This window comes from Acanthisitta chloris, unplaced genomic scaffold (assembly GCF_000695815.1).
Source record: "Acanthisitta chloris isolate BGI_N310 unplaced genomic scaffold, ASM69581v1 scaffold23729, whole genome shotgun sequence".
NCBI classification, from domain to species: Eukaryota; Metazoa; Chordata; class Aves; order Passeriformes; family Acanthisittidae; genus Acanthisitta; species Acanthisitta chloris.
In genome coordinates this window covers 43,355-58,880 of record NW_008690127.1, presented here as the reverse complement: position 1 = coordinate 58,880, position 15,526 = coordinate 43,355, and the positions used below count along the sequence as shown (strand labels likewise).

General features: G+C 45.8%; 1 protein-coding gene across 1 annotated transcript in view; it reads right to left on the bottom strand.

Moving 5' to 3' along the window:
* Window positions 1-15,526, bottom strand: part of MGLL (monoglyceride lipase) — a 60,439-nt gene that overhangs the window by 1,699 nt on the left and 43,214 nt on the right. Inside the window, exons 4-6 of the mRNA XM_009081705.1 lie at window positions 11,196-11,332; window positions 9,601-9,711; window positions 5,296-5,385 (exon numbers count right to left, since the gene is read on the bottom strand). Of these exons, the coding sequence (XP_009079953.1) occupies window positions 5,296-5,385; window positions 9,601-9,711; window positions 11,196-11,332 (338 nt within the window). The remainder of the gene's footprint in view (window positions 1-5,295; window positions 5,386-9,600; window positions 9,712-11,195; window positions 11,333-15,526) is intronic.

Below are 15,526 nucleotides of genomic sequence, written 5' to 3'. Positions count from 1 at the left end.
CCCTCTTTGGGATGAAGACTGTGACCTACACCTACAGACACCTGACACATCTGACTGCAAAGCCAAGGGGTCATCTCTGGGTGCAAAGTATGCACAGACAAGGCAGCAAATGACGGTATTAGGTGGTAAGCAAAAAAGTCAACAACTTGCTCAGCCAGACCGTGAGGGGATAAAATTGTACAAGAGCTGGTGCAGAAAGTTGCTAGGAAGGAGTAGTTACCACAGCAGGAAGATCTACAGTAAATATTTGTATACCGTATGTGGAGACGGCCCACACAGCCCCTGCCATTGCAGTATTTGCCAGAATGCTTTGATTATGGGCTGGTCTCTGGCACAGCCTCCAGTTTCTCCCAACGCTGGCAGATGTTTATAGAAATGATGGTTATTTATAGGTTAGCCGAAAACAGTCTCTCCTCGCAGGCAGTGGGGTCTGTTCAAACTCTCCTTTGACTGCAGAAACTTGAGGCCTCCTTGATGCTGCACACACCTGCCCTGAGAGGACCACAGGTGGCAGGTGACATGTCAGGCCACCCCAAGCACACATAGCTATGCTTGAGTGTAGGCACAGACATGTACTGTAGCAGGACAGTGTGGCCAGAAAGGCTTTAGAGTGGATTCTGCCTTCGTGTCTGTGAGGTGAGATTATCAGGGTGGCAGAAGAACACTACATGGTGGGGCTTTCCCACCTGGAGGGCATTCACTTGCCAGAGGGTGTAAAACCAGCTTCCCCTGTTGTCATCTCAAATGTGCTGTAGCACTGGAAACAGAGCTGGCAGTGAGGCATGCTGATGATTGCAAGTCTTTCCCCGTCATTTTCTTGCTTCCAGTCCCCACCATCTCCTGCTGCTGGAATCCGTAGTTCCTCTCCCTGAGTGCAGCAAGGGGGAGGAATAAGGGGAAATGTGGGATTACTAGTGGCTGGTACCATTCGGACCCAGCCCACAGTGCTGAAGATGGTTAAGGGAGGGACAGCTGTAGAGCCACTCCACTTTCTGTTGGAGTTGGACCAAAGAAATTCAACGTGTCATAGAACTCACGGAGGGATTTTGGATGTGGTAGATGTTTCTAGTATTTGATTAATGCCATTGTTGTGTTTTGGTCTCTGTGCAAGATCATGGCTACTCTGAAGTGAGTGGTAATTTTTGGCAGGGAGACAAAAATAATCATCACAGTTCATAATATTAGGATATTACGCATAGTATCTTCCTTTCAAAGAAGCGTCTGTGAATGCTGAGGGTCTGCAAAACTGTTTGTGAGAGGCCACTGCAAAGATGAGATTGTGGTTAAGACATTAAGACATGCTGAACATCCACTGCTCCTGCTAACAGCCCTGGGAAGCAGAGGCTGAGTAGCACATGGTCCTTCTGGCTCTGCATGACCTCTCCCAATGCCCAACCAGCTTGTTGGTGCAGAAACCTCCACCTGCATCCACCATCCCCTACACTGTTCACCTGCACCTTCCTTGCTCTCCTAAGTCCTTCAAAAAGGGCAAGAAGCCAGTTGTGTTTAGAAAGAAGCATCCTCTTACAAATGTGCTCATGGAAGAAGTTCAGCTTTGACTTCCAGAACACCAGCCACGTGGTGTGGTGTTGCTCACTCTCCTGTTGACAGCTGGGTGTACCCTGATATTCTCAGCCAAACATGCTGACTTTTCATCAGCATTTTGAGCAAAACCACTGTGTTGCACCAGCTACTTAGCAACTGGCTTCAGCCAGTTGGATCTATGTCAAAGTGCTAAAGCAACAAAGCTTTGAGATGGGTTTGTTTTATTTTTAGTTGCTGGGGTTTTTTTAATTGAAGGCAATAAATGAGGGACTTTGTAGGGGGACTCAGGAGGGGTGGGTGGATGTATTGACAGAAGGTCCCTTCCCATGGAGTGAAACAGTGTTGATGAATTCATGTGACCTGGTCCCCTCCCCAGCCCCGTAAGTGCTAGAAGAATGACCTAATGGGTTTCTTTCTTTCTCGTTTGTGCCTGAAAGAATGGGTATTTTTTAGCTACTGAGCAGCCAACAAATATTCTGTGTAGATGATGGTAGGAGAAAAAAATAATAACCCAATCCCAAACCAGATCAATCGGAACTGCAGGGGGAGTATCCTGTTGCCAGTCAATGAATGGCAATCCTTGCAAGAGCTAATGTTCAGTGCATGGTAAGTGCCAAGTAGCAGCTTGCTGGGGAAGAAGGGAATGGGCTTTATATTCTGCAAACTCTGCAAGAGCAGAACTGTCATTGCTGCACCAAGCTCTGAGACACTGGGGGCAAGAATGGAAGGTGAGCCCAGGAGAGCCTGCAACTGCTTCCAGCCACGGTCTGGTACAGGCTCTGCAGAGTCACAACAGCTCTTTTTACTGATTCTGTCATTCCAAGACAGAAGCAATCACCAGGTTGCCCTGCTCAGAGGTCTGCATCTTCTCTGCATTTTGCAGAGCAATAAAGTCATTACAAGGTAATCACAGCCTCATCCCATGTGGACTGTGCGGGAACAAGACTAAAATCAGGGGGACCATTCCACTGAAATCAACAGCAGCTAACAAAGACTGATGGGGTAAAGGAGTGCCTGCCACTGTGATGTCATTCCTCCCTGGAATAACAGCACTGGGGCTTTAAGGTCGCTTCTTGATCTCTTTCATGCCTCTTGTGTTTGATACAGCAAACAGATCAAACAAACATCTCCATATCATCCCATGTTTCAGTCCCTGCACCCTCAAGACAGCCTTCTGGGAACAAAGACTCATCAGGAAATTCTTGGATGATGTCCCAAAAATATTTCTAGCAAATAGAAAGTTGGTCTGGCAGGAGAGCATGTGTAACACATAAATAATGGATGTTTCCAGCACACTGTGTGCTTTGAAGCTGAGCCTCTTCAGTCCAAAAGGAGAGTGGAGTGCACGTTAGAGGCAGCCAGAGGAACGAGATGTTGTGTAGTCTTCAGTAAGTGCCTGGAGCCACAGATCCTGATGTTTGAAGAGGGTCAGGAAAGCGCTTCACATTGCAACCCACAGCTGCTATGCCAGCTGTGTGCTCACTTGCAGGTGTGAAGGCAGCACAGCACACAGGGGTTTGTTGTCTCATTTTGAAGACTGCTCCTTTCTAAGCAGGCCCTAATGAAGCTGACCTATGTCTTTATCCACTGCAAAAGGCTTTTGCTCTATGGAAAGGGCAGAGGAAAAACAATGATCCAACAAAGCTCTTGAGACTTGAAGCATCACAGAGCAGAGGAAGCAGCAGTAAATATGTGGTTAGAAAGACAATACAATAGCATTTATTATAAACTGTATGTGCAGTGGTTGCTGCGGTGATTCCTAACATCACCCCATCACGGAAATGCTCAGTCAATACTGTGCACCAAATTAAGGGAGCACTCTGACACTTTCCTAAATGCATTATTATTCAGGATGTCCCCACATAATCACTTTCCTCTTGCAAAGCTATCGAGTGCAGCACTAGCATCTTCCAGCTGGATCCTCTGATCCCTTTAGGACCCACTGTGGCAGAGACTTCAGGTGTCACGTAACAAATCAGTGCAGAAGCAGGCAAAGACCCAGATATTCCAGTCATGCTCCCTCTTCAGGTAGCAGATAATGCTCTCAAATTCATCTTCTCCTCCAGAGCACTGATTGCTTTTATCCTCTAAATACAAATGTCGATGTCAAAACTTTCTGCTGTGTGATTTTAGTGAACTGGTTGTCTAATTTAAACTTTTTCTCTGAATTATATGCAACAAGTTATGGCAGCTGAAAGTAATTAAGAACAGGTTTCTACAGCTCGATTGGTATCAGCCTTCTTCCCAAGTATATATTTTGTACAGCCTCATATGGTACTTAAGAACATATGTCACACGGTGCATCAGCGGATGCACATGATCTTGCTCCATGCTAGTCCTGATGGCTTCCTAGGACTTATTCTGTCTTCTCTTCCTCAGTTCCTTGAATCTTTACGCCTCCAACACAGTGAAATCTTATGTTCTGTTCACAGATAAGTCAACTGAAAGTCATTGGACAAAAAAACTCTCTGACAGTGCCAAGAAACAAGCCTGAAAGCCTTGAGGCTATTCTGGGAGACTCCCTGCTTTCCAGTTTTCTGAACAGGTGAGCCAAAGAGGTGGGATATGTCAAGGCTGAATGCACTGCACTCACACAGACCCTGGCATTGTCTTTGCCTCTGATTCATTCCAATGCTGGTCAAGCTGCCTCCCCAGAGAAAGGCAATTTATTAACTCCTAGTTAAGATAGGAACTACTGCATGAACATCAGGGAAAATTATAGCATCTGTCAGCGAGATGTGGGCTTATGTGGAAGCACAGGAACAAGTGACCACTGCACCAGTGAAGCTCCCCAGACACCCTTGGGTGTCATTTCCTGCCATTCAAGTCGATTTCTGAAAGGCACCAAGTTCTAGGTCCAGCCTAAGCACCTTCATTCACTTACAGTCTGTGTCTACCTCCTTCACTCCTCTCACAAAAGGGGAAGGAAAACCCTGTTAGGTGTTGTTGCAGCAGTTGCAATGACATCTGTTTTTGCAGTGATGTCATGCATAGGCTGACAACATTATTACCACAAACGAGTGTGAATGGGAGAAGAGTCCCAAGCTATGGTGGCACCACAGAAACATCACCCTGGGACAGTTCCATGCACAGTGGCAGTGGTGAGGCTGGAGCTGGTTTGTTACAACAGCTGCTCCAATTGCAGCTCCTTTAAGTATTCTTCTTGGGTGCAGCACGGATACATTATTTGTTTGAAAAGGTTGTAGCAGAGTCAGAGTGTGATCCAGGAGACCTCATAACAAGTTCTGTAGGACAACCATGCTCTTTTCTTCTGCTTGAATGCCCCTGGCACAACGTGATCCTGGTTTGGAAGCAGGAAAACCAATCTCCAGTACTGTAGGACTTCTCATGGTTTCACTGCAAAGAGCAGCATTGGAAAAGATGACTTCAGCAGTGTGTTTGCAACCTGTATGAGTTGGGTTTTGCCCCTGTAATGAATGGTGGCGCTGCAGCAGAGACAAACACAGTTCCCATGTGCTTCCCACCACAGCTGTAGCTCTTCGTTACATCTTGTATCCGGAGTGGCTGGGGGGACACGGTGCTCCAAAGGGCAGAACACCTGGTTTCTCAAAGTCTGCTGCTGTGTGCAGCCAGTTCCACTGACTTCAGAGATGTGTCACCTTTTTGCACCAGCATAAATCTTGCCATCATGAAGTAGCAAAACACTTGTGGGTTATTTCAAAGAGAAATGGCAGGACTGGGACACGATACCAACCATACAGTGACTTTAAATGGCATTAAAGTTCTCACCTCTTTCTTGTTCCGGGAAATTGCACTTGGATCTATCGATCCCAGTGACAGGTTTGGGAGAACAAAGTTGAGCACTTTCGCTGCAAAAACCTGTGGGAGAGGAAAGGAAGCAGTTAAAGACCCAGCTAGAGCAAGAGAGAGAACACAGAAGGCCAAATCCTGAGCTGATGGGAATCAGCACGGGAGTGAAATGGTTGAGAATTTTCAACTGACTCTGGAGAAAGATCTGTCCTATATTTAAAACATTTCTCTTAACAAGAAAGTGTTTAAACTGCTCCTGGGACCAAGGAGTGGGTGTGCTAGACTGAAATGCCATCAGCTGTCTGTCCACATGCAACAGCACAACTTCATTGTATTGTGCCTCTTTCTCATTCTCAACTAAATTTCTGAAAAGGCCTCAGTTAAGCACTTTCATATGAAAAGGTCATTTCCAACTCTTGGAAGGGCTGGGTTTTGGTGATTTATTGCCCTTTCCTTGCTGTCACAGTTCTGATTCCAGGCTGCAGTGCATTAGTGATATTGGGTACAATTTTCAGTAGCTGCCTAGGCTGCACTCGTTTTGACAAGCATATTCTCCAGGGAACCTGTAAATAAACAACAGCAAAGTGTGCATGCACTGGCCAAGGGAATCCACTGCTCACACGTCTCCTGGTAACGAGACACAAAGGCATTCAGCAGCCCAGGGTGGAAACTGTTGGCATAAGAAAGGGTAACATCTTTCATTTCAATAGCACTACAATCATGTTGATACCAGGGTTCTGCTCTGACCTTTGAAAGCTGCCTTTAAATTAAGTGATCACTACTTAGGTCAGAAAATACGCAATTAGTGTTCATCGGTCTGTTTTATGGCCCTTTGGTGCTCACAGCTAACACCTGCAGGAAGGCTGTTGACTATGTCCTCTGTTTCTGCAGGTACATAATCACTTCTGAAGCACTCCCTGACATTTCAGATCACAGATGACACATGACAGAGTAATTATGGTATTAGAGGAATAACACAAAGTTGAAGTCAAAGTCATCCAGGAGTGAAAAGCAGTAAAGACTCACAGCAGATCTGGGAACACGTGTGTACCTCGGGGGAGATATGACTAGGAACCAGTGCCACTCTCTGCCAGTATAGTGAGCCCCACACTGGTATGACACTGTGTCAGCAAAATTAATATCCACTGGGGTCTCTGGAGCTAGACTGGTAAAATAACAGATTCATACCAATGCAGGTCCAGGAGTGAAAAGCAGTAAAGACTCACAGCAGATCTGGGAACACGTGTGTACCTCGGGGGAGATATGACTAGGAACCAGTGCCACTCTCTGCCAGTATAGTGAGCCCCACACTGGTATGACACTGTGTCAGCAAAATTAATATCCACTGGGGTCTCTGGAGCTAGACTGGTAAAATAACAGATTCATACCAATGCAGGTATGAGCTTATGAACAAGCAGGTATGGGGTTTTCTTCATTTAGTGTTAACTCCAGGCAGTGACGATTCATGAATCCTAGGCAAGGTTATGGACTCTGAACCTGGTGACTAACATGTCTGCTAAACTGGACAAAACAAAGCCAAAAAAGAGGTTTTAATACAGTATTTTCTTCCAGTTTGATTATACCTTAGAAAAAGTCCTCTGCACTGTTACTGGGTGCAGATTCAGGCTGAATGACAGTGATCAACATGATGTCCAGTCGGGTTGGAAAGCAACAGATCAGCAAGAGGTGAAAGGAAAAACACAAAAGGTGAAGAGAGAATATTGTATAGTGACTCCTTAAACAACAGGCTGAGGGTTAGTACAGGATTAATCACCAGGAAATACTTCCTAAGGGTTTGTCCTGCCCACCTGATTTCAAAGCATTCAATAGCAGAAATGTGGTGGGAGATGCTCTTTCACCCTTGCTCTGCCCTTTGCCAGCATATGTGACTCCTGTCTCTGCATCCTTTGAAATTTTGAAGATTCATAGCTGAATTTTGTCCAGGTCAGTTGAGAAGAAAAGGGGGAAGGCAGCAAGAACACTCTCACTCCACTGGATTTGCAACTGGATGCTTCCATCAGGACACAGGACTTACAGGGCACTGATGAAATTGTGTTTCTGCAGAGAAGCATTTGATATTCCTGTGTGCAGCCTGCAACACACTGTGCTTCTGCTGCTGCCAGGGCTGGTTCGGCAGCGAGGGAAGGTATTTCTAAGAGGGACTGAAGGACTCAGTGTGTCTGGCCCACTGTTATTGTTGCCTTGGGCCCTCATTTGTTCAGGCCAAGGTAAATTCTTGCTCGGCTGGAAACTTCCCCAGCAAAAGGATGAATGCAATGGTCCTTGGGAAATGGCCCAGGGCCGAGAAGTCATACCAGTTCCAAGGGAAAACCAAAGCCTTTGTGCCTCAGAAGCACAATCACCATGAAATGTTTTTTTGACTGTCAAAGGAAAAACCCACACAGCTTTATGGGAAAACGTGGCTTATGCAGAAATACTCTGCCTATTTTCAGTCCTTCCTTCCTCTTGCAAATACCTTTTCAACTCCAGGACTGATTTCAACTGCATTTGACAGAGCAGAGCTATTTCAAGAATAATTAATTTTTTATCAGTTTTGAGATGCAACAATAGATTAGAAAGAAGGAACTGACTGTGCTCTTGTAATACTGCATTTGAGAGACTCTCTAGGAAAGAGACTTTAAAAACACCTCCAAAATACTTCAGTTAGAGAATAGGATTTCCTGCATAAATAATGTATCATTGCATTTATTTCCTACACTGAAATAAAGTAACAATCTAGTACAAATCTGCAGCAAACCAGACTACAGTAATGCTAGTTCCCACTGAACTGGTGAGTCCTTATTTCAAAAAGGGTTTAGCATTTAGCAAAAGGTAAAGGTATAGCTGTAGAAGAAGGAAAATCTCTCTGTATTTTCTGTGTCTTGATTAGAAAAAAGAAGGCTAACAGTCTTTCTCAGATTCAGACTGTGGGTTTTTTTTTAGCAATATTTATTCTTTTCCCTTTACAAAGTGAGAAAAAGCAGGGGCAGTGGTGCTCATGGGACCCTAAAGCTGAGTCAGATGTAGTCTCACCTGTGAAGAATCAGTAACCAGCCTCCTAAACGCAGACTTTGGTGTTCTGACTCCTATTTCAATAAGTTTACCTGGACAAAATGACTTCAAGATTCATTTCCCCTCTGAAATGTAGGTGGGACTTTGGGGAGAGCACTAAGAAGGAAAATACTGACTGGCATCCAGGTGGTGCAGATCTTGGCAGGGTTTTGCATTTTAAGGCCAGAGGTCTCAAAGCATTTCCTTCAGTGGAAGAGAGGTGATTAGAAAGCACCCTTTGGTGCTTGTAACGATTTGTGAAGGCAGTAGATGGCTTTGGCTACAGCAGAAGGTGGGACAGGGTTACACTGAAAGCTGCAGCAATCTGTTTCCTTCCTCTCAGAAGAAAAAGAAAGAAAAGAGAAATAGCTTAGAAGTAGTTTTAAACAAGAAGTCAGCTCCACGAGAAAAGTCTAGTGAGAAAAGATAAAGGAACGACTCCTATGGGAATGAGATACTCTGTTCTTTCTGCTGGCTTAGCTGTTCCTTTCCTTTGCTTCCAGCTTCTTTTGTATTGCTGTTTATTCTTTTAAAAATGCAGAAAGGAGGAGAGAGATGAGGCTCAGTTGCCTTGCAGAGCCTCCCTGGGGAAGGACAAACTGGGCAGTGCAAATATGGGTCAGAAATAGCTCTGGAGGGCAGATGTGAATGGGACAGGGAAAAAACCTAAATGCAAACCAAAGGAGATGGTCTGGACAACAACCTGTTATGGTACCAAGCTGAATGGGATGCAGCTGGGGCAGTAATGCTTTAGCTGAAAGTCTCCTTTGAGGCTTATGAAGGATTCCCGGGACTCAAGAGCTTTAGTTCTGTTTAGAAATTGGTCATCCCCCAAATGCCAAAAATAACCCTGGCCTGACTTAGCCAGCAGCCTGTGTTGCAACTATACCAGACTCTGCATGAGTCAGGAAGAAAACTGTAGGAGAGGATGGGAAAGGACAGCATTGTGTGGGCTGCCACAGAGTGGGGTGAAGAAAGCACAGTCTGCTACCACCTCCTGAGGTACCATCATTACCTGACTCTTGCTTAAGTAAGTTTTTCTAAACAGGTTCAGGATTCACTTCCCTTCTGAAAAGTAGGTGGGACTGCGGGGGAGGCACTTAGAAGAGAAGTATTGACTGGCATCCTGGTGGCACAGATCCCAGCAGAGTTTTGCATTTCAAGGCCAGAATTAACACCGTTTCCTTCTGCAGAAGAGCAAGGTGACCAGGTGCAACACAGGTTTGCTCTTACCTTGATGGGAGTGGCGACTTCTGGGCTGGCTACCACTAAAGGAGAGATTAACAGCATGCCTGAAAACTCACTGGGTCGCTCACTAGCTGTCAGAATGGAGATGGCTCCCCCCTGCAATGCAAAATAACAGCCCACAGCTTAATACAGGTGCCAACATCTTGTTTGTACAGTAATCCTATTACTGGAAGGGGTTTAGTCCAAGCAAGCAATTACTTTTGCCCCACTGAGGGTGCAGTGTGGTCAGTGAGGAAGGCTGGAGAAGCAGGAGCACTAGACATGTCTGGTTTTTGTGGGGGAGAAGAGACCTGGTTTGTGTTCTTATGGCACACTGAACTCAACTCTCCATACGATGTCCCTCAGCTCCCTGGAATGACTTGTGTGCTCCTCACTTAAAAGGACTAAGAAGGAAGAAGAAAATGTCTGAAGGTAGTTCAGGTGGGACTTGAAAAGTAAGTTGAGGCTCTATCCCTAGTGCTGCATGGGGAAGATGCCGTGAGGCCAGGCTTGCTCCGAGCTGTGGCACTGGTAACCTGGGCAACAGCAATGCTGCCATTGGCATGGGAAAATCTTCACTAATTACTGGAAATTAAATATTCTCCTCCTCAGTGTCCCCAGCCCCTTCAGCCCCACAGTGCTGTGCCCAAGGCCTGATGGTAAACAGCCAGCCCATGGTCCAGAGCCCAGCGCCAGCCAGGCTGAGCCCTCCCACATGAGGACAGGGGCTGATGGTAAGGGGTGAGGATGGAAGGGATCTGGTGGGCTTGCTTGGGAAAGTTTGGAGGGGATTAGTTGCTAAGGGAAATATTTGGTGAACTTCCACACTGCTGGAGAACCAGGGTCTTGTTAAATGGAGCAGCAGCGAGAAGCATCTCAAAGACCTCACTGAGAAATTAGCTCCTTCTTACAGCGGCTTTGGAGCACGGCAAGCCCTTCAGAGCATGCCATGCCTTCTTATGCAAGAACACTTGTTTATCTGAGCATGGGCTGAATCCCAAAGTACTTATTCATTTTCCTCTTCTCCGGGAAGGCAGGGAGAGCAGATCAATGACATCAGTGGGAATATTGCTAGCTTGAATAAAAGGATTTGGCCCGTGCTGTCAGAATCAGACTTCGGATCTGTTCACCAAATCAGTCCCTTTGTTTCTGCAGCCCTAATCCCTGGTACATTTTCCTGTTAGGTTGTTTAACAGAATGAGGCTACAGGGTATTTTCGTGCTTCATCCCCATGCTGCTCACAAAGCTTTGGAGGGCTTAAGCTCCTGGTTACTGGTTAAAATGAAAGGGGAAGCCCAATGCTCCAAGGAGCTGGAGAGACTTACCACGTACTCGATGAGAATGAATGGTTCTATTAAAAAAACAGGTCTGTTTTTGCAAATGGCACTAATTAGGGCCATGATGTGGGTAGAAAAGTTAAGGACTGACTACACTCAAGGCAGATCTCGGGTAGGGTACGGCAAGCTGGCAAATCAGTCAGTGAATGAAGTGGAAAGGAAAGATTCTTGTAGTTTTGTTTTCCTGCTGTGGAATGAGTTATTTCCTGCCATCCACCACACATCTCCTGGGTGCTGCTGGGAGGGGGAGGGGATGGTGCTTACCATGGAGTGCCCCAGAATGAGAATGGGCAGCTCAGGGTGCTCTTTCTTCATGAGATCAATGTGCTGCAAGCTGTCCCTGATGAAGACATGGAAATCTGAGACAACCATGCGATCACCCTCACTCTGCCCATGGCCAACTGTGGAGGAAAAGGAGAGCACACATCTAAGTCATTCAAAGCAACAGCTGCAATCATGAAAGGCTTTAACAGAAACAAGCCTGCTGGACTGTTACTGTCCTAACTTGACCTTCTCCTGCAGTCATCTCTCAACAGAAAGAGTACTGCAGAAATACAGTGGAAGCTGCACAGAGCTATTTAACAACTGCCATGCTGTCCATGGTCTGATTTTTTAAAAAAATAAATCTTATATTCCCCTGTGTTTCTACCGGCTCTTCAAAATTAAGAGTACCAATCTATATCTTGCAGCTTTCAACATCAGGGTGAGGACAGCAGAGTGGATGTCTTGCCCTGCTGTAGAGATGGTGGGTCACTGCATCCTGGGAAAAGGGATTTTGCCTTTGCTCACGGTGCTGTAATTTCTGTGTAGAGTCTTGGCAAGAAACAGAAAAATTCTGAAGATTAGATATGGTTGCTATAAACTTCATGAGCCATGGACACTGCCTTTTCCAGGGTCTGGGTGTGCATGAGCTTCACAGAATTCTGCCTTTTCTCACCCCAGAGCACTGGGTGGGCTGTAAACCTCCCCTGTACAAGGTGAGCACTCTCAGTGGACAGGGCCAAGTGATGGAGGCTGCAACAGCCTGCAGTGGGCAAGTATCCAGTGGTATCCTCCTCCTAAACAAGTGTTAATGCGAACTGTACTGCACCTGGACACTGTTCCCTCACTCTGTATCTGGGAATTATCTTGTCTGATCAAAGGGAAGGGAAAGACTAAAACGGGAGATGGTGAGTTGCCATGGGAACAGCGGCATCCCTGGCAGAGGTGGAGCCAGCATCCCCACCAACACAGCCCCAGGCAATTTTGAGCTTGCAAAGGCTTGAAATTAATACCACCTTGGGGATGCAGTTTGCATGTTTACCTGATCACACATGCATGTGATTGTCTATCACAAATAGGATTCGTCCTTAAAAACAGCCCATTGCTTGTTTCTGTTCCGTGCACATTGTTAAGGATTGTGAAGGCGAAAACACATCCAATCCATATGAGACAGGGTATAGGGAGTCTCAAACAACATTTCCCTCCTGCTGGGTGTCCCTCTAGGCCTTCCCCAGTGGGCACAGAGGCACACTGATAGACACAAAGGAGCAATGACTTGTCCAAGGCTGTGAGAAGTGCCTGATAATTGTTTACATGCTGGATGATTCCCCTTCCAGTGATCAGCAAAGGAAAGCATTGCTGACCCAGCCACAAAGGTAGTTAGATCTGCAGGCAGTGGTCATACCAGCAGAAATCAGTATGTCTCAATTTTCTTGTAAGCCATCCAAAAAAAGCACCTTGCAAATTAGGCAGAACTTCTAATAGAAAGCTGGACTAAATTCACTCCATCTAGGAAAAACTGAACCCCAAACTTCTTTTGTCCTGCCAGGTGGTCTCCCTGGCTGGATCTTTTGGCACTGAAGGCTGCAATCAGCCACACTGGCTGCCAGGAAAACCCATGCACATCATGCTGGCCAAGTACTGGTTCTGCTTTCCATGCACACACTCCAATTCCTGCCAAAATATGGTACAGCAAGCATCCTCCATGGATCAGTGACCAGAAACAAACTGAAGAGCCAACTAAAATACAAGTTGTGATAATCCACAGAAGTGAGGCCATGTGTGTGGCTAGTGGATCTATTAACTTTAAACTGATTATTACAGATGGAAATTTAGCTTTTTACAACTTTCATACACATCCAATCCACTCACTTTATGACCCTCGAATGTGTTATCTGCCTTTATTTAACTTCAAATGTAGCAGGTTAATGTGAGTTGAACAGTCCAGAGAGAGGAACATTTTCCCTTAACAGAGCTCTGCACTTCAACTTCTTTTTTCTCCAGTGCTGCTTCCTTTCCTTCTAGTCTCTCCTTCTCTCCAGTGCCTGTGTAAGACACCTGAGCAAGCAGAGACAGCAAACCCCCATGGCCCAGGTCTGTATATGGGCCATGACTCCTTGTTGTGGAGCTGTGAGGCTTTGCTCTATGTTTGAATGAGACAGGGGCAGGTCTGGAAAGCCTTCTTGGTCCTCAGCACGGAGAAAATCTCCTGGTCTTACCACATAGCAATGACAATGCTTGTAACAGTCAGAGTAATGATTGTGGCAGCCAAGAAATATCCGTGCAATGAATGCGGTAACAAACTTCTAATTGAATTTCTGCAGGGTTTGGGTTTTTTCATTAATAAATTAATGAACCCCCCCTTTTGACCCTGGTTTCAATTACTAAACTCCTGTTCCCCACTCAGATGACATAGAGCAATGCCTGAGGAACAGTCTCTGCATGTACAATAAAGGAAGGCTATGCAAGTGTTTGCTTTGATACTATCCCCACTCCTTGTGCAAGGTTAGCCAGGTGGCATTGCTAGGTTGTGTTCTTTTATTGTATTATTTTTCTCTCTTCCCCTCCAAGAAACCAAATTTATTCCACCAGAGAATGAGTTTATTGCAAGTTTGAAACCCCCAGCTGAGAAAGCTTCAGGGTGAGGAACTAAGACCTCTTCTATTTGCTGAAAGACATTTGCACAACCAAACATCAATACAGTCAAGAATATTGACATGTTTTTCTCTGATCTTTTGCCTTTAGAGCTATTAGGAGTGAAAGGTCAGGTTCATCCTTGATGTAAAGCTATTTGCTTTGAGTTTGCTGGGAATGAATCTGCTGTTGTGGTTCCACAGTGACAGTGGACAAAACAGGGGGTGTGAGAGGAGGGGAAGAACTTTCACCCAGGATCTGGAACTAACTGCTCCACACCTAAATGACACAACACCACGGGAGACAACAGAGAAGTGTCACGAGAATCATAGCTCCACGAGTTCCTCATCACAGCACTTCCCCAGAGGCCTCTGGTTTCAACAGGGCAATGGGATGTTATGACCATGAGATGCTCATCTGTACAGAGCTGTGATTGCCAGTGCTCATCCACATGGCACACACAGTGTTCAAAAACTGTCAGAGAGATTTAATATCTGTCTGGCTTCACATCCAGCTTGTGTGGCTTACTTCTAGTACTGTGTATGTGTAGTGATCGACACAGGCTGCGTGTACTGAGCTAATCATAAGAATCCTCTCCTAGACTCAAGCCTTTAAAAATGAGATTCCAAACCACATATTTTCAAATTGTAGGTCTAGAATTAGGCAGTCTAAGTATCCATTTCCAACAAAACACACCAATGCAATACCACGTACTTTGCTCAAAGCCTGAATAAAGGCTGTAATGGCCTTTATATGTCATAGCTATTAAGTTCTTCCCTCTGTATTTTCAGCTCAGACTGTGGCTCTGCCACCACAGAGACAAGAGCAGCAAATCATGATCAGTCAGTCCTGTCAGAAAGCATGACTTCAGAGCATGATTTCAACTATGACTGTAGATCCTCCAAAGCTACACATCTCTCTGGATGGAATAATACTGACTGGCTGTGCAGGAAGACAAGGCTGAGAGTTCAGCGATGGAGTATTTGAGGGTGTGAGGGCTCTGGGGAGTGTGTTATCACCACGTAGGTATGACTCTGCCTGCATAAGGGATCCTGTGGCCCTGCAAAAGCATACTTCTACAAGTGCCTCCATTCCTCAAATCCCATACTCTCTCATGCTGTGGTGCTTGCTTTTGAAAACCAGAAGCAGCCAAGCTCTTCAGCTGACAATGGCTCACATGCCTCAAAAAATGTTACATCCTGGTCAGATTTGAGATATGCTGAAAAACATGTAAATAACAAGCACAGTCCAACTCGACACTCCCTTCCCTTCAGTAAAAGCCAAATGGGAACTGCCTGAAGAAATAAGCAGCCCAGCTCTGGACTTGCTGGGCAGGCTCAATCTGACAAGGGGAGCTGTGCTGGATCTCCACCAGCACCATGGTTTTTGCTGGGGCTGTGGACCCACATCCCAACTGAAGGATGTGTCTTTAAAGACACTAAACAGGACCAACAGAGCATTAGGCAAAGAGAAGACCCTGGCAGTGCCTGTCCCTACACCCTAGCACATCAGCACTCAGCCCTCCAAGGCACTGTGGGGATGGATGAGTGTGGCAGCACACCTTGTCCTCCCTTGGATACCTGCACTATTTTTTGTTCTAAACACTAACTTTGATATAAGCCACACACTACACATATTTCTCTCTCTTTCCAAATGCTCAGCCCTTCTGACAAAGGCAGAGCCTGATCCTGATGCTTAGG